General features: G+C 46.0%; 1 protein-coding gene across 1 annotated transcript in view; it reads left to right on the plus strand.

Moving 5' to 3' along the window:
• Positions 1 to 1568: 1568 nt before the first annotated feature.
• The window catches only part of LOC311115648 (calcium/calmodulin-dependent protein kinase type 1D-like), a 28586-nt gene continuing 9870 nt past the window's right edge, over positions 1569 to 20284 (plus strand). The window contains exons 1-7 of the mRNA XM_084190808.1: positions 1569 to 1694; positions 3858 to 3932; positions 6055 to 6193; positions 6687 to 6813; positions 10069 to 10144; positions 12404 to 12516; positions 17716 to 17794. Coding sequence (XP_084046934.1) covers positions 1585 to 1694; positions 3858 to 3932; positions 6055 to 6193; positions 6687 to 6813; positions 10069 to 10144; positions 12404 to 12516; positions 17716 to 17794 — 719 coding nt within the window. The 5' untranslated portion in view covers positions 1569 to 1584. The remainder of the gene's footprint in view (positions 1695 to 3857; positions 3933 to 6054; positions 6194 to 6686; positions 6814 to 10068; positions 10145 to 12403; positions 12517 to 17715; positions 17795 to 20284) is intronic.

Here is a 20284-nt window from a genome sequence, read left to right on the forward strand (position 1 = left end):
ATATAGTGACAGTGTGTGTGTGTGTATAGTGACAGTGTGTGTTTTTGTGTGTGTGTGTGTGTGTGTGTGTGTGTGTGTGTGTGTATATAGTGACAGTGTGTGTGTGTGTGTGTGTGTATAGTGACAGTGTGTGTGTGTGTGTGTGTGTGTGTGTGTGTGTGTGTTTGTGTGTGTGTGTGTGTGTGTGTGTGGGGTGAATGGTTTCTGTTGTGCATTGTAACGTCCCCTCCAGGCTTCCTGTGGTTTCTGCAGCACAGAGCAAACAATACAATGCAGGAAACACCTTACACACACACACACACACTAACATAGGAGTAAATGCAGCTGCGTATTGGAGTCAGGTGTGTTTTTTGCTATAGTTGAATTTGGTGTGTGTGTGTGTGTGTGTGTGTGTGTGTGTGTGTGTGTGTGTGTGTGTGTGTGGACTATGTATAGCTGTGGAGTGTGTTCAGAAGAGCAGGATTAACATGGATTTGATGACTTAGCAGGCCACAGCTGATTACATCCACTATATACTGTAATAGAACATGGAGCTGATTACATCCACTATATACTGTAATAGTAAATATTCAAAATATAATGTTAGTCTGTTCTACAGTAAATAATCATAGTATAATGTTAGTCTGTTCTACAGTAAATATTCACAATATAATGTTAGTCTATTCTACAGTAAATATTACAATATTATGTTAGTCTATTCTACAGTAAATATTCACAATATAATGTAAGTCTATTCTACAGTAAATATTCACAATATAATGTTAGTCTGTTCTACAGTAAATAATCATAGTATAATGTTAGTCTGTTCTACAGTAAATATTCACAATATAATGTTAGTCTATTCTACAGTAAATATTCACAATATAATGTAAGTCTATTCTACAGTAAATATTCACAATATAATGTTAGTCTAAATCTTTGGAGGGAGTTGAAAGTCCGTGTTGCCCAGCGACAGCCCCAAAACATCACTGCTCTAGAGGAGATCTGCATGGAGGAATGGGCCAAAATACCAGCAACAGTGTGTGAAAACCTCTTGAAGACTTACAGAAAACGTTTGACCTGTGTCATTGCCAACAAAGGGTATATAACAAAGTATTGAGAAACTTTTGTTATTGACCAAATACTTATTTTCCACCATACTTTGCAAATAAATTCATAAAAAATCCTACAATGTGATTTTCTGGATTTTTTTCCTCAATTTGTCTGTCATAGTTGACGTGTACCTATGATGAAAATTACAGGCCTCTCTCATCTTTTTAAGTGGGAGAACTTGCACAATTGGTGGCTGACTAAATACTTTTTTCCCCCACTGTACCTGTATGTCAATATTCCCTGTTTGTGCTTATGCAAAGTTCTTATTCTCTCTCTCTCTCTCTCTCTCTCTCTCTCTCTCTCTCTCTCTCTCTCTCTCTCTCTCTCTCTCTCTCTCTCTCTCTCTCTCTCTCTCTCTCTCTCTCTCTCTCTCTCTCTCTCTCTCTCTCTCTCTCTCTCTCTCTCTCTCTCTCTCTCTCTCTCTCTCTCTGTATCTGTATCTCTCTCTCTCTGTATCTCTCTCTCCACAGTGGTGCATTCTCGGAGGTGGTCATGGCCAGGGAGAAGGTCACAGGGAAGATGGTTGCAGTGAAGTGTATCCCTAAGAAAGCACTGAAGGGGAAGGAGACCAGCATCGAGAATGAAATTGCCGTGCTAAGGAAGTAGGTACCAGGGGGCCTGAGGGGGATAGGGGCGGGGGGGGTAACTCTGCCTCTTGGGGGGAATCATATTGCCCGTGTCTGCAAAGGTTCAAATCCTGTCCTGTTCCGTCCTGTCGCTATGCTCCTTTCCTGTCTCTCGCCATCTGTATCTATCTTGTCAAAAGGAAATATGAAACGTGTAGGTACCATAACACAAAAACACTCCACAATATGGGTCTTACTGTATGAAACCCAACCCTCCAAAAATGACACCACGCCTTTATCAAATATAATCTCTTTGCATCATATGCAGGGTAGATTCTAACCTTGGACATCCCTTCACCTCTACATCTGGCCTACCAGCCCCTGAAAATGTGTGCTGCATTGGTCAATACCAATGCAGCACAGTGCTACCTTGTTTTTTTTTTCATATCCAAAGCGTCTTTACAAGTTGAGTCACGTACATGGACTCGGGACTAGAGTGAGTCAAACCAACTTACACGTTCATTCACATACAGTACCGTACTCACCAGCCACTGAAAATGATAGCTTGAAGTGATGCCAATGCCAATTCAGCTAAGTTCTAGTTATGTGTTACACGTTCAGTCATATACAGTACCTACACTCTGTCAGAGTCAATAGAGAACACATGGCGGGACGGGAGCATGCAGGTGAGGACGGCACTAGTGCTCTCCATCCACCCCCCTCCGAGTTCATGGGTAATTCTCCTGAGAGTCTGGGGTTATGCATCAGGCACTCTTGATGAGAATGCGGTTGCTGTTGGGCGGAGTGAGTTGCTTGGTTACAATTGCCTTCTTTAGATTCTGCTGCCCTCTCGCTTTCTATTTCTCTATTTCTGTCCGTCTCTCTCTTTTCCATCTTGTTTTTCTCGCAGCTTTATCCCACCACCCTGAAGCAGCAACATTGTGTGCAGGTTTCACACACACACACACACACACACACACACACACACACACACACACACACACACACACACACACCCCTCCTCCTCCTCCTCCTCCCACTCCTTCACCCGCCTGTCTCTCTAAACAAGGCCCGTCATTAGTTATCTCCTCGTTTCCATGGCGTTTTAGTGTTCACCCACACCCTGTTGCTTGGACACCAGCTTTCTCCCACCTCACTCTTTGTTTCAAGCGTCTTCTTCAGGGTTGTGTTCATTAAAGCATACTGTAGCAAAAATGATTTGCAACGGAAAACCCACTGAAATCCATTGTTTCTTATTGGACAAGTTCAAGTAGTACCTCCCTGTTTCCTTCCATTTTGGACCGTTTTCTTCTGTTTTGTGCCTAATGAACAGGAACCCTTGTGCTTGTTGTGCTGGTTAATCATGACAGGGCTACCATTACACTGTATGAGTCACTCACTGATGATTAGTATGAAGGCTGAGGGGGTTTCTTCGGCTGCCTATGGCCGTAGGGAATAGGGTGCCAACTAACAATGACTCATAATTCATTCCTTCTGGGAGTGCAATAAAGTCCAAAAGTTATGGTCATAGTTAGAAAGCTGGCTGTCAGAAGTTTTACAATGTAAGTTTACTTTTAATCCGTCTATCTGCATATTCCAAGACATGGCATATGAGGGTGCAGTGAGATATCCAATATTATTTTTGTCACTTATATTGAAGAAGCTGTTACTTAAATACTGGAAGTCAAATGATACTCCAACGTTAAGAGAATGGAAGAATCAGATGCTTTATTATTGAAATATTGAAAAAAGACAAACAGACAAGCAACATAACACAATCTGAAGTCATATGGGGCAGAGTCCTACAAGCATTAGAAACAACATTGGGTGTGGATACAGTGGGAACATGTGGGTCTGACGGTTCAACAGGTTCAATGTCTGCCCTGTCTTCACACACATCTTCTCACAATCACTTTGTAACACACACACACGCAATTAATGAACTCACACACAACCACACACTCACTCACTTTGTATCACACACACACACACACAGACACACACACACACACACACACACACACACACACACACACACACACACACACACACACACACATACACTTAATTAATTAACACACACACATTGTAATGAACAAAGCCATTTTGTGAGGAAATTGTGCTTTGTTGTGCTGGGCATTCAAATGATGTGAGGTTAATATTGAGTGAATTGAATCCACTGTTTTCTTCTCTCTTCAGAATAAAACATGAGAACATTGTGGCTTTGGAGGACATCTATGAGAGCCCCAACCACCTATACCTCATCATGCAGTTGTGAGTAGTACCTTCACCTGTCTGTCTGTCTCTCTCTCTTTCTCTGTCTGTCTGTCTGTCTGTCTGTCTGTCTGTCTGTCTGTCTGTCTGTCTGTCTGTCTGTCTCTCTCTCACTCACATGCTCTCTCTCTGTCTCTCGCGCTCTCTGTCTGTCTGTGTGTGTGTGTTTGTCATATTTATTTAAGAGGTGCCAGTACTCAAGCAGTAGTAAATAAGAGTTGCCGGTACTCTGTATCAGTGTGTACACTGGAGCAATTCAGTCACTGTGATAATGTATCATGTTTTGTTGCTGTAAGAGTTCATACGACCATGAGGTCCATTTGACCTTGGCTATACGCAAGCAACCCGTATGGATGTAAGCATTTTGCCAAGAGTTGCTTCTATGCTTCCTTTATGTGCCATTGTTGCTGTAACACTGCAGCAAACACAGCGAAAGACGAATTAAGAAGGACTCTAGGGCCGGTTTCTCAGACATAGATTTAGCCTAGTCCCTTGACTAAAAAGCATGCTCAATGCTTTTGCAACAATTGAAATAGCCTATTAATCCAGGAACCAGACCTAAGTGAGGGTTAATTCAGTCCTCTCTCTCTCCTCAGAGTGAGCTGTCATACGCATCCAATAAATAGGTCTGCGCCGCACCACTCGTAGTGATTCAGGGCTCCATCCCAAATCTCCCCGTTGCCCCCCAGCCAAATTAGCCAGGGCTCCATCCCGAATCTCCCCGTTGCCCCCCAGCCAAATTAGCCTACATTTAGGCTACTCTTTACATTTACATTTTAGTCATTTAGCAGACGCTCTTATCCAGAGCGACTTACAGTTAGTGAATACATATATATTTTTAATACTGGTCCCCCGTGGGAATCGAACCCACAACCCTGGCGTTGCAAACGCCATGCTCTATCAACTGAGCTACATCCCTGCCGGCCATTCCCTCCCCTACCCTGGACAACTGTGCGCTGCCCATGAGTCTCCCGGTCACGGCCGGCTGCGACAGAGCCTGGATTCGAACCAGGATCTCTAGTGGCACAGCTAGCACTGCAATGCAGTGCCTTAGACCACTGCGCCACTCAGGAGAGTATGTGTATATTATTATATGTGTATATTACACATGATGTTGAGGTAAAAATCGGAGAATAATGCTTGAATGGATGTCAACTCCAATACATGTTCATGTCATCATCACCAATCAACTGCATTACAATAAATAAAAAAACGACTTTGACTACCAACACCGATTTCTGTATGCTAGCTATGCTACCAACTTACACAAACGGGAGTTAGCATTTTGCCGTCACTTTTTCTAAACCTGAAAAGGGACAACTTCTAAATGTTAGGAGGTGAAAACAGCCAAATAATCCAAATCGGATTTTAGTAACCACATTGTGGGCCTGTTATAATACATAAATCATGACGGATTTGACAAATATCCACTTTGTTTGTTAGTTCAGATTTGTTGAATGTCTGCTAATCCAGCATCCCTCTGTCCCCCACGGTCTGCATTCCATTGACCTCTTTACTGCATCTATCCCCATTAGATCCCCGATCTCTTTCCAGGAGTTTTAGTGTCTTTGAAATCCCTACATGAGGTATCATAAATATTTTTTTATTTGTGAAGTTGTTCTGAAAGCCTCTCGTCTCAAGTTCTCCATGTTTGTTGTCAAGGAAGTTGTCAAGGAAGTGAGTTTGTGTTTATACAGGATGTATCGCCTCCACCTACCGTCAACCAATCATGTGAATGCGGAGCTATACAGAGCTATGCAGAGCCCTCCGCATTGTACACATTTTTGGGAGGCGCACATCATCGCCGTACAGAGCTTGTTTTGGTCTCTGCAATCCTCCTGAGGCTACGCAAGTCGTTCTCCCCTGGTTGGACTGCATCATAAAGAAAGGTTAGGGTTAGGGTTGAACCGGGATGTGGACATGAAGCTAGGGTTAGGGTTGAGGCTAGTCTAGGGTTAGGGTTTAGGGTTTTGTTTTAGGGTTAGAGTTGAAGTGGGATGTGGACATGAAGCTAGGGTTAGTGTTGTGGCTGAGGCTAGGGTTAGGGTCAGGGTTAGGGTTAGGGTTAGGGTTAGGGTTAGGGTTGGTTTAGGTTGATTCAGTTATTGTGTCTCTGTCTCAGGGTGTCTGGTGGTGAGTTGTTTGACCGCATCGTAGAGAAGGGCTTCTACACAGAGATGGACGCCAGCAGACTCATTAAACAGGTGCTGGATGCTGTCAACTACCTCCACGCCATGGGCATTGTACACAGAGACCTCAAGGTATGGACACGCACGCACGCACACACAATCTCTCACTCTCTCTCTCTCTCTCTCTCTCTCTGTCTCTCTCTCTGTCTCTCTCTCTCTCTCTCTGTCTCTCTGTCTCTCTGTCTCTCTCTCTATGTCTCTCTCTCTCTGTCTCTCTCTCTCTCTCTCTCTCTCTCTCTCTCTCTCTCTCTCTCTCTCTCTCTCTCTCTCTCTCTCTGTCTCTCTCTCTCTCTGTCTCTCTCTCTCTCTGTCTCTCTCTCTCTCTCTCTCTCTCTCTCTCTCTCTCTCTCTCTCTCTCTCTCTCTCTCTCTCTCTCTCTCTCTCTCTCTCTCTCTCTCTCTGTCTCTCTCTCTCTCTCTCTCTCTCTCTCTCTCTCTCTCTCTCTCTCTCTCTCTCTCTCTCTCTCTCTCTCTGTCTCTCTTTCACAAACAGGAATACTCATAAAGCGTTTAATGATATTTTTTCCCACTGTACATGTGTTGTTGATGTGTCCTTCCTCTGTCAGCCAGAGAACCTTCTCTACTACAACCCCCATGATGAGGCTAAGATCATGATCAGTGACTTTGGTCTGTCTAAGATGGAGGGGACAGGAGACGTGATGGCTACAGCCTGTGGGACACCAGGATATGTGGGTGAGGAGGCTCTCTCTGGGCTCTCTGGTTACAAGGGCGTAACTTTGTGTTGCATATTGTGGGGTCAGGGGTCAACGGGTTCTGGGGTCAACACTTTTCTAGGGGGGTCCGGGGGCATTAGCTAGATCAGTGCTTCCCAAAGGGGGCCATGACCTTTTCAGTCATGGCCCCCTTTCATCATGGGAGAACATCCTATGCCCCCCCCCACGCCTTCCCCAATTGAAGAACTGCTACTATTGTTAAACAAAAATATGGTATAGGAATACATTTTACTCATCAAGAAACAGTCCATACAAACACCAGCACCTGGATTTCCTTCCATATTGAAATCAAAATTAATAAATGAGAAATAAACCAGCTTACTGCTGTGCAATGGCACATGCATCTCAATCAATAAAGCAAATGTATTTTGTAGATTTTCTCAATTGAAATAAAATATAAAGGTGGTTCTGGAAGTATTCTTAGCGTGATTTATTAGGTTGCATAAACATGATGAGTGCTTTCCCCCCACAATGTTGGCCTTCAAATGTGTTTTCTAAACATACATAAGGAGGATAGGTTGCTGCTGCTAGCCAGGTAGGCTGCCTCTGACTGGGGAGAGAAACAGGCTTACTGAGCCAGCTGCAGTTAGTTTCAGAATGGGAGGCAAGGAATAAGTTAGTCCTAAATATTTTAAAAACTAAAAGCATTTTATTTGGGACAAATCATTCACTAAACCCTAAACCTCAACTGAATCTTGTAATAAATAATGTGGAAATTTAGTAAGTTGAGGTGACTGAACTGCTTGGAGTAACCCTGGATTGTAAACTGTCATGGTCAAAACATATTGATACAACAGTAGCTAAGATGGGGAGAAGTCTGTCCATAATAAAACGCAGCTCTACCTTCTTAACAGCACTATCAACAAGGCAGGTCCTACAGGCTCTAGTTTTGTCGCACCTGGACTACTGTTCAGTCGTGTGGTCAGGTGCCACAAAGAGGGACTTAGGAAAATTACAATTGGCTCAGCACAGGGCAGCACGGCTGGCTCTTGGATGTACACAGAGAGCTAACATTAATAATATGCATGTCAATCTCTCCTGGCTCAAAGTGGAGGAGAGATTGACTTCATCACTGCTTGTATTTGTGAGAGGTATTGACATGTTGAAAGCACCGAGCTGTCTGTTTAAATGACTAGCACACAGCTCAGACACCCATGCATACCCCACAAGACATGCCACCAGAGGTCTCTTCACAGTCCCCAAGTCCAGAACAGACAATGGGAGGCGCACAGTACTACATAGAGCCATGACTACATGGAACTCTATTCCACATCAGGTAACTGATGCAAGCAGTAGAATCAGATTTAAAAAACAGATAGAAATGCACCTTATGGAACATCGGGACTGTGAAGCAACACAAACATAGGCACAGACACATGCATACACACACATGATAACATACACACTATACACATACGTACACATGGATTTTGTGTTGTAGATATGTGGTAGTGGAGTAGGGGCCTGAGGGCACACACTTAGTGTGTTGTGAAATCTGTAATAAATGTATTGTAACGTTTTTACAATTGTATAACTGCCTTAATTTTGCCGGACCCCAGGAAGAGTAGCTGATGCCTTGGCAGGAACTAATGGGGATCCATAATAAACCCCAGGAAGAGTAGCTGCTGCCTTGGCAGGAACTAATGGGGATCCATAATAAACCCCAGGAAGAGTAGCTGATGCCTTGGCAGGAACTAATGGGGATCCATAATAAACCCCAGGAAGAGTAGCTGATGCCTTGGCAGGAACTAATGGGGATCCATAATAAACCCCAGGAAGAGTAGCTGATGCCTTGGCAGGAACTAATGGGGATCCATAATAAACCCCAGGAAGAGTAGCTGCTGCCTTGGCAGGAACTAATGGGGATCCATAATAAACCCCAGGAAGAGTAGCTGATGCCTTGGCAGGAACTAATGGGGATCCATAATAAATACAAATACTGACTGAGGTTCAGAGAAACAGCCCTTCTCTAATTATGTAGCCTACTAGAAACTAGTTGTTTCAAAGTTTATAAAACTACCAAAGTTGTCTTTGGACTAACAAAATCGAGCCCAATATAACCGTTATCAATTATCACTCGTTTTGAGAAATGGCGTTCACACGTGAGATGAACATCTCACTTCGCAATAAAAACTTTCTCCATTAGAAAAATATCATTTCCTATATAATTCTTATTTGTATTTTTGAATTGACCATGTTAAATGTGACTACTTCTTTATATGTTACAAGCACACAGGATGAAGGGTTTGTTAAGAAGAGAGAGGGGGAGAGAGAGAGAGAGAGAGAGAGAGAGAGAGAGAGAGAGAGAGAGAGAGAGAGAGAGAGAGAGAGAGAGAGAGAGAGAGAGAGAGAGAGAGAGAGAGAGAGAGAGAGAGAGAGAGAGAGAGAGAGAGAGAGAGGAGAGAGAGAGAGAGAGAGAGAGAGAGAGAGAGAGAGAGAGAGAGAGAGAGAGAGAGAGAGAGAGAGAGAGAGAGAGAGAGAGAGAGGGGGAAAGAGAAAGAGAGAGAGAGAGAGAGAGAGAGAGAGAGAGAGAGAAGCAATTGCTCCGTTCTCCTTACAAGCCTTGCACAACTTTTTTCCCTTCACAAACCATGACCGCTGAGGACTGGGCCAAACCAAAAGCATAATTGGCAGCGGGGGGGGCCCAAACATAAAATAAGGAATTGGGTAGTACTGTGTAGTGTAAAGCCACAGAAAGCCAGTATCTATGGAGTGAAAATAATTTCAGATCCATCAAATTCATCATGGTATATTATTGGGGTGGTTATGACCCCCCTTATCCACCCCGCAAGTTACGTGCCTGTCTGCTTGCATCCCAATTCCTCCCAGTGTACTCCTTTTGCACTCCTCCCCATGCATTTAGAAGCTCTGGATTGGTGTAAGACATGCAATGGGCTAGAGAGAGTTTCCACCATATTTCTTACAACTGTCCTTCCCTCTTAAATCCATGAAGGGAAGTGAACAAGTGCACCCTACTTAGAGCAGAAGGGTACAAAATGTGGACACAAAATCTCTTTCGTTAGACAGACAGGAAGACGAACAGCTATGACGTCAGGAGGTCTGCAGTGGTAGTAACCCAACATTGACCTCATCTAATCCTATCTCTTTACCTCTGGCTAACCTAAACTTATTTGACCTAATTTAACCTCAAGAAACATCACCCAAACAATGTTATGTCTCAGCCTCACTCTCTACCTTATGATGTTCTCCACAGCCCCAGAGGTTCTGGCTCAGAAGCCCTACAGCAAAGCAGTGGACTGCTGGTCTATCGGAGTCATCGCTTACATTCTGTAAGTATCTTATGCTGTAATGTGTAGGGTGTCCAATAAAAAAACACATATTTTGATGGGTCAATGGGTCAAATAATATGTTAATTGTGTTGATAGTCCTCCAATCCTCCAAACCGTATATCATAATCTGTTTGAAAGTTATTGGAGTTTTTACCCATTTAGGATGGCCAAGATTAGGGCGACTAAATCAATGGAGGCCAGCAAAAAAAAAGTGGTCAAAAATAAGGAATATTGCACAGCATCGTGTCAGCTAGGCTGGATTCTGTGCAAGAATGAAGGCTACTGGCTACCTGACGGGCTCATTTTCCCATTGAACTGATCATCTTTCTTCTCCAATCCGCAGCAGCTAATGGGGATCCATAATAAAGACAATTACATAAAACAAGGTTCATGAAATTAACAACTTATTAACATAAAATAAAATTGTATTGGCCACATGCGCCGAATACAACAGGTGTAGACATTACAGTGAAATGCTTACTTAAGCCCTTAACCAACAATGCATTTATTTTTTTATAAAAAAAGTAAAATAAAACAACAACAAACAAGTGTTGAGAAAAAAAGAGCAGAAGTAAAATAAAATAACAGTAGGGAGGCTATATATACAGGAGGGTACCGGTGCAGAGTCAATGTGCAGGGGCACCGGCTAGTTGAGGTAGTTGAGGTAATATGTACATGTGGGTAGAGTTAAAGTGACTATGCATCAATAATTAACAGAGTAGCAGCAGCGTAAAAGGTTGGGGTGGGGGGGCAGTGCAAATAGTTTGGGTAGCCATGATTAGCTGTTCAGGAGTCTTATGGCTTGGGGGTAGAAGCTGTTGAGAAGTCTTTTGGACCTAGACTTGGCACTCCGGTACCTCTTGCCGTGCGGTAGCAGAGAGAACAGTCTATGACTAGGGTTGCTGGAGTCTTTGACAATTTTGAGGGCCTTCCTCTGACACCGCCTGGTATAGAGGTCCTGGATGGCAGGAAGCTTGGCCCCAGTGATGTACTGGGCCGTATGCACTACCCTCTGTAGTGCCTTGCGGTCGGCGGCTGAGCAGTTGCCATACAAGGCGGTGATGCAGCCAGTCAGGATGCTCTCGATGGTGCAGCTGTATAATTTTTTGAGGATCTGAGGACCCATGACAAATCTTTTCAGTCTCCTGAGGGGGAATAGGCTTTGTTGTGCCCTCTTCATGACTGTCTTGGTGTGTTTGGACCATGATAGTTCGTTGGTGATGTGGACACCAAGGAACTTGAAGCTCTCAACCTGTTCCACTACAGCCCTGTCGATGAGAATGGGGGCATGCTCAGTCCTCTTTTTTTTCCTGTAGTCCACAATCATCTCCTTTGTCTTGGTCACGTTGAGGGAGAGGTTGTTATCCTGGCACCACACGGCCAGGTCTCTGACCTCCTCCCTATATGCTGTCTCATCGCTGTCGGTGATCAGGCCTACCACTGTTGTGTCGTCGGCAAACTTAATGATGGTGTTGGTATCGTGCCTGGCCATGCAGTCATGGGTGAACAGGGAGTACAGGAGGGGACTGAGCATGCACCCCTGAGGGGCCCCCGTGTTGAGGATCAGTGTGGCAGATGTGTTGTTACCTACCCTTACCACCTGGGGGTGGCCCGTCAGGAAGTCCAGGATCCAGTTGCAGAGGGAGGTGTTTAGTCCCAGGATCCTTAGCTTAGGGATGAGCTTTGAGGGCACTATGGTGTTGAATGCTGAGCTGTAGTCAATGAATAGCATTCTCACGTAGGTGTTCCTCTTGTCCAGGTGGGAAAGGGCAGTGTGGAGTGCAATAGAGATTGCATCATCTGTGGATCTGTTGGGGCGGTATGCAAATTGGAGTGGGTCTAGGGTTTCTGGGATAATGGTGTTGATGTGAGCCATGACCAGCCTTTCAAAGCACTTCATGGCTACAGACGTCAGTGCTACGGGCCGGTAGTCATTTAGGCAGGTTATCTTAGTGTCCTTGGGCACGGGGACTATGGTGGTCTGCTTGAAACATGTTGGTATTACAGACTCAGTCAGGGACATGTTGAAAATGTCAGTGAAGACACTTGCCAGTTGAATCATCTCCATGTAACAAGTGTTGTGACAAGAAGATGTGCACAACCAGAGAATGAGATAAGGCAATTTTAAAATAGATCAAGTTTTCTATCCAAATAAGGAATAATTTGGGACATTTAGGGTTTCGCATGGAATTCTACTTGAAGTGATGGCACTAACATAAAGCATCCATATGGTTGTGTAATTAATGATCTGTCCCCTAGGTTGTGTGGATACCCTCCGTTCTATGATGAAAATGACTCCAAGCTCTTTGAGCAGATACTCAAGGCCGACTATGAGTTTGATGCACCGTATTGGGATGATATATCTGATTCAGGTGAGCTGTGTGTGTGTGTGCGTGTGCGTGTGCGTATCTGTGTGTGTGTGTGTGTGTGTGTGTGTGTGTGTGTGTGTACAGTGGGGAAAAAAAGTATTTAGTCAGCCACCAATTGTGCAAGTTCTCCCACTTAAAAAGATGAGAGAGGCCTGTAATTTTTATCATAGTGACACGTCAACTATGACAGACAAATTGAGAAAAAAAAATCCAGAAAATCACATTGTAGGATTTTTAATGAATTTATTTGCAAATTATGGTGGAAAATAAGTATTTGGTCACCTACAAACAAGCAAGATTTCTGGCTCTCACAGACCTGTAACTTCTTCTTTAAGAGGCTCCTCTGTCCTCCACTCGTTACCTGTATTAATGGCACCTGTTTGAACTTGTTATCAGTATAAAAGACACCTGTCCACAACCTCAAACAGTCACACTCCAAACTCCACTATGGCCAAGACCAAAGAGCTGTCAAAGGACACCAGAAACAAAATTGTAGACCTGCACCAGGCTGGGAAGACTGAATCTGCAATAGGTAAGCAGCTAGGTTTGAAGAAATCAACTGTGGGAGCAATTATTAGGAAATGGAAGACATACAAGACCACTGATAATCTCCCTCGATCTGGGGCTCCACGCAAGATCTCACCCCGTGGGGTCAAAATGATCACAAGAACGGTGAGCAAAAATCCCAGAACCACACGGGGGGACCTAGTGAATGACCTGCAGAGAGCTGGGACCAAAGTAACAAAGCCTACCATCAGTAACACACTACGCCGCCAGGGACTCAAATCCTGCAGTGCCAGACGTGTCCAGGCCCGTCTGAAGTTTGCTAGAGTGCATTTGGATGATCCAGAAGAGGATTGGGAGAATGTCATATGGTCAGATGAAACCAAAATAGAACTTTTTGGTAAAAACTCAACTCGTCGTGTTTGGAGGACAAAGAATGCTGAGTTGCATCCAAAGAACACCATACCTACTGTGAAGCATGGGGGTGGAAACATCATGCTTTGGGGCTGTTTTTCTGCAAAGGGACCAGGACGACTGATCCGTGTAAAGGAAAGAATGAATGGGGCCATGTATCGTGAGATTTTGAGTAAAAACCTCCTTCCATCAGCAAGGGCATTGAAGATGAAACGTGGCTGGGTCTTTCAGCATGACAATGATCCCAAACACACCGCCCGGGCAACGAAGGAGTGGCTTCGTAAGAAGCATTTCAAGGTCCTGGAGTGGCCTAGCCAGTCTCCAGATCTCAACCCCATAGAAAATCTTTGGAGGGAGTTGAAAGTCCGTGTTGCCCAGCGACAGCCCCAAAACATCACTGCTCTAGAGGAGATCTGCATGGAGGAATGGGCCAAAATACCAGCAACAGTGTGTGAAAACCTTGTGAAGACTTACAGAAAACGTTTGACCTGTGTCATTGCCAACAAAGGGTATATAACAAAGTATTGAGAAACTTTTGTTATTGACCAAATACTTATTTTCCACCATAATTTGCAAATAAATTCATAAAAAATCCTACAATGTGATTTTCTGGATTTTTTTTTCTCATTTTGTCTGTCATAGTTGACGTGTACCTATGATGAAAATTACAGGCCTCTCTCATCTTTTTAAGTGGGAGAACTTGCACAATTGGTGGCTGACTAAATACTTTTTTTCCCCACTGTATGTCTGGGCGTGTATATGGGTCTTTATATAAACTAGGGAACCAGTGAGGATATCCTTCACAGGACAACTTGTCCTGTTATAGCTGCTGATAAGTCATTGGTAATAATCTGCAATTAACATATAAGGGGGGTATCATAGCTATATTCAATACAATTCACGAGTTGATTTAAAACCTGTTTAACCTGGTTGGTTGGTGTCTTGAATGATTTGTCCAAAATCGTGTGACATAAAACATAACTTTTCTGTCCTTGTATTTATGGCTGTGTAAGTTATCGTTATATAATATATTAAACAATAATCAGTTAAATTAGAACTTGAATCCTGTAAGAATCCTGGATCTAGCTGTCGGACAGTTTTTTGTATAGCACCCTGGACCCTCAGACTGTCACACCCTGGCTCGGGGACTCATTATGTTGAGCCAGGGTGTGTTCATTCTATGTTTTTTGTTTCTTCGGTGGGTGTTCTAGGTTGTCTATTTTCTATGTTTGCCGGTGTGACTCCCAATCAGAGGCAACGAGTGTCAGCTGTCGGCTGGTTGTCTCTGATTGGGAGCCATATTTATCTGTCGGTTTTTCCTTGGGTTTTGTGGGTTCTTGTTTCGAGTTAGTTTAGTTTCACCGTGTACTGTCACGTTATCGTCTTCGTTTGTTTTGATCGTGTTTCACTCATTAAAGAATATGTTTGCTTGCAACGCTGCGCCTTGGTCTACTCAATCCTACGACGATCGTGACAGAAGAACCCACCAAAACTGGACCAAGCAGCGTGAAGAGGAGAGAGGAAGGACCTGGGATCAGGGGAGTAGGAGTTTTGGCTGGGCCACGCTAAGTGAAGAGGAGAGAGGCTGGTCTATGAAGCAATGGATCGAGAGTCTGGCGAGAGCTAGGGAGGCCTGGTCCACGGGGAGGAGAGAACCCCAGAAATTTTTTAGGGGGGGGCTCACGACGTGGACGACGGGGCAGCAGGAGGCCGCGATGGAGCGGTCCAGCGGGTGTGAAGAGGAGGCCGCCAGGTTAAGGGGGCCACTGGTCACAGAGGAGAGGGAAGGTGTGGAGGCACGGCGAGAGGTACTGGGGTGTGTTGCCAGTCCGGTCCGGCCCGTTCCTGATCCCTGCGTAGGGCCAGTGGTGTGTGTCCCCAGTACGGTCCGGCCTGTTCCTGTTCCTCGCATCGAGCCTGTGGTGCGTGTCGTCAGCCCGGCCCGGCCTGTTCCTGCTTCCCGCATCGAGCCTGTGGTGCGTGTCGTCAGCCCGGCCCGGCCTGTTCCTGCTCCCCGCACCAAGTCTGTGGTGCGTTTCGTCAGCCCTGTCCGGTCCGTTCCTGCTCTCCGCACCAAGTCTGTGGTGCGCGTCGCCAGCCCGGCCCGGCCTGTTCCTTCTCTCCGCACCAAACCTGTGGTGCGCGTCGCCAGCCCGGTCCGGCCTGTTCCTGCTCCCCGCACCAAGTCTGTGGTGCGTCTCGTCAGCCCTGTCCGGCTCGTTCCTGCTCTCCGCACCAAGTCTGTGGTGCGCGTCGCCAGCCCGGCCCGGCCTGTTCCTTCTCCCCGCACCAAACCTGTGGTGCGCGTCGCCGGCCCGGTCCGGCCTGTTCCTGCTCCCCGCACCAAGTCTGTGGTGCGTCTCGTCAGCCCTGTCCGGCTCGTTCCTGCTCTCCGCACCAAGTTGGTGGTGTGCGTCGCCAGCCCATTCCGGTCCATTCCTGCTCCACGCACCAAGCCAGGGGTGTGTATCGTCAGCCCGGTCCGGTCCGTTCCTGTTCCACGCACCAAGCCAGGGGCGCGTGTCGTCAGTCCGGCTCCGGCCAGCGGGGCTAGACAGGACCAGGAGTACTTTGGGGGGTTGGAGAGGAAGTGGGGATCAAGCCCGGAGCCGGAGCCGCCGCCGAGGAGGAATGCCCACCCAGCCCTCCCCTGTTTTGCTCGTATTTAGGCGCGGTCGCAGTCCGCGCCTTTAGGGGGGGGTACTGTCACACCCTGGCTCGGGGACTCATTATGTTGAGCCAGGGTGTGTTCATTCTATGTTTTTTGTTTCTTCGGTGGGTGTTCTAGGTTGTCTATTTTCTATGTTTGCCGGTGTGACTCCCAATCAGAGGCAACGAGTGTCAGCTGTCGGCTGGTTGTCTCTGATTGGGAGCCATATTTATCTGTCGGTTTTTCCTTGGGTTTTGTGGGTTCTTGTTTCGAGTTAGTTTAGTTTCACCGTGTACTGTCACGTTATCGTCTTCGTTTGTTTTGATCGTGTTTCACTCATTAAAGAATATGTTTGCTTGCAACGCTGCGCCTTGGTCTACTCAATCCTACGACGATCGTGACACAGACGTAACACAGTAAACGTAAAGCTGTAATACTGTAATTAGTATGATATGTTACGTTTCGTATGGTATATATTAATTTGTGGATGTCCATCATCCATTTCTTATGATATGTTATGAATTACAATTTGTATGATATGTTACGAATTTGCAAAACGTACAGTAGGATCGATATGTTACGAATTCTAGGTGGTTCTATCTAAGTGGTTAGGTGGCTAACGCTAATGTTAGCTAGGTGGCTAACATTAGCTAGGCTAGGGGTTAAGGTTAGGGTTAAGGTTAGGGTTATTAGTTGAGTTAAAGGATTAGGGGAAAGGTTAGTTAACATGCTAAGTAGTTGCAAAGTTGCTAATTAGCTAAAACATTTTCATGGGCACACACATCCCCAAAAACGTATGTGATTGCAAAATCGAAAGCTTCTTAACATGGTTCTTAAATAATTATGCATAATACTTGTTGATGCGCATTTGGTGTTGAGCTGTTTGATTACGTCATGATATGTTCATACATCATCTGATCCAGGAAGGAATTTTCTGAATGACAGTCAAGTGACTAACAACTGTTGTGATAGTGCATGTGAAGCTGTAAAACCAGATACTTTTAGACTTTTACTCAAGTAATATTTTACTGGGTGACTTTCACTTTTACTTTTTTTACTTTTTTTTACTTTTTACTTGAGTCAAGTATGACATTTTGAGTACTTTTTCCACCACTGGCTATTCATGTCTTTATTATGTGTACCTGTATCGGCCATATAAGCTACAGGGTTCGATATTAGGCCCTGTATGTACAATTAGATACATTATTTAATAAATGAACATTACAATTAAGTGCTTGAAAAAGTCCCTGAAAGTCCTTGAATTTGACTTGCCAATATCTGTATGAACTCTGCTTAAAGGATGTATAGTCCTAGACCTATGTTGTTGTATAGGTGGAGTTATGGCAGTTTGCATATATTCACTTTTATTCCTCTAAATACACGTTGAACTGCATAAAAAACATTTGTATTGTTGTTTCAAACCATTTTAAAATGTTGATCCCAGTGCCTCATTACTTATAGATAGACCCAAATGTACAGTGTGTGTGTGTGTGTGTGTGTGTGTGTGTGTGTGTGTGTGTGTGTGTGTGTGTGTGTGTGTCCAATTGTTTGTATGTATTGCTATCTTGAATGAATGGAACGTGGTGTACAGGCCCATGAGTGAGATTTTGTGTCTTCCTCTGTTCCACATACAGCCAAAGAGTTCATCAGTTCTCTGATGGAGAAGGATCCAGAGAAGAGATTCAGCTGTGACCAGGCTCTAGCCCACCCCTGGTGAGTGTCTATCTACCACCATACCCCACCATACCATGCCACACCATACCCCACCATACCCCACCATACCATACCACACCATACCATACCCCACCATACCATACCACACCATACCCCACCATACCCCAACATAACACACCATACCCCACCATACCCCACCACACCATACCCCACCATACCCCACCACACCATACCCCACCATAACACACCACACCATACCCCACCATACCATGCCACACCATACCCCACCATACCCCACCATACCACACCATACCACACCACACTATACCCCACCATACCATACCACACCATACCCCACCATACCATACCACACCATACCCCACCATACCACACCATACCCCACCATACCCCACCATACCCCACCATACCATACCACACCATACCCCACCATACCCCACCACACCATACCCCACCATAACACACCACACCATACCCCACCATACCATGCCACACCATACCCCACCATACCCCACCATACCACACCATACCACACCACACTATACCCCACCATACCATACCACACCATACCCCACCATACCATACCACACCACACCACACTATACCCCACCATACCATACCCCACCATACCATGCCACACCATACCCCACCATACCCCACCATACCACACCATACCACACCACACTATACCCCACCATACCATACCACACCATACCCCACCATACCATACCACACCACACCACACTATACCCCACCATACCATACCACACCATACCCCACCATACCATACCACACCATACCCCACCAGACCATACCACACCACACCATACCCCACCATACCCCACCATACCACACCATACCACACCACACTATACCCCACCATACCATACCACACCATACCCCACCATACCATACCACACCATACCCCACCAGACCATACCACACCCCACCATACCCCACCATACCACACCACACTATACCCCACCACGCCCCACCACACCATACCCCACCACACCATACCCCACCACGCCCCACCACACCATACCATACCACACCACACCACACCCCTCCACACCATACCCCGCCACACCACACCATACCCCACCACACCACACCATACCCCACTACACCACACCATACCCCACCACACCATAACACACCACACTATACCCCACCACATCATACCCCACCACACCATACCAGACCACACCATACCCCAACATAACACACCATACCATACCCCACCATACCCCACCATACCTCACCATACCATACCACACCATACCCAACCATACCATACCACACCATACCCCACCATACCATACCACACCATACCATACCCCACCATACCACACCATACCCCACCATACCCCACCATACCCCACCATACCCCACCATACCATACCACACCATACCATACCCCACCATACCCCACCATACCCCACCATACCCCACCATACCACACCATACCACACCATACCTCACCATACCATACCGTACCCAACCATACCATACCCCACCATACCTCACCATACCCCACCATACCCCACCATACCCCACCATACCCCACCATACCACACCATACCCCACCATACCCCACCATACCCCACCATACCATACCACACCATACCTCACCATACCACACCACACCATACCCCACCATACCCCACCATACCATACCTCACCATACCATACCGTACCCAACCATACCATACCCCACCATACCCCACCATACCCCACCATACCACACCATACCACACCATACCCCACCATACCCCACCATACCACACCATACCATACCACACCATACCTCACCATACCATACCGTACCCAACCATACCATACCCCACCATACCCCACCATACCATACCACACCATACCCCACCATACCCCACCATACCATACCCCACCATACCACACCACACCATACCCCACCATACCCCACCATACCACACCACACCACACCCCTCCACACCATACCCCGCCACACCACACCATACCCCACCACACCACACCATACCCCACTACACCACACCACACCATACCCCACCACACTATACCCCACCACATCATTCCCCACCACACATTTACATTTACATTTACATTTTAGTCATTTAGCGACTCACAAATTGGTGCGTTCACCCTATAGCCAGTGGGATAACCACTTTACAATTTGGGGGGGGGGGGTAGAAGGATTCCTTTATCCTATCCCAGGTATTCCTTAAAGAGGTGGGGTTTCAAATGTCTCCGGAAGGTGGTGAGTGACTCCGCTGTCCTGGCGTCGTGAGGGAGCTTGTTCCACCATTGGGGTGCCAGAGCAGCGAACAGTTTTGACTGGGCTGAGCGGGAGCTATGCTTCCGCAGAGGAAGGGGAGCCAGCAGGCCAGAGGTGGATGAACGCAATGCCCTCGTTTGGGTGTAGGGACTGATCAGAGCCTGAAGGTACAGAGGTGCCGTTCCCCTCACTGCTCCATAGGCAAGCACCATGGTCTTGTAGCGGATGCGAGCTTC

The sequence above is a fragment of the Coregonus lavaretus genome (assembly GCF_964263955.1).
Source record: "Coregonus lavaretus genome assembly, contig: HAP1_SCAFFOLD_1293, whole genome shotgun sequence".
Lineage (NCBI taxonomy): Eukaryota > Metazoa > Chordata > Actinopteri > Salmoniformes > Salmonidae > Coregonus > Coregonus lavaretus.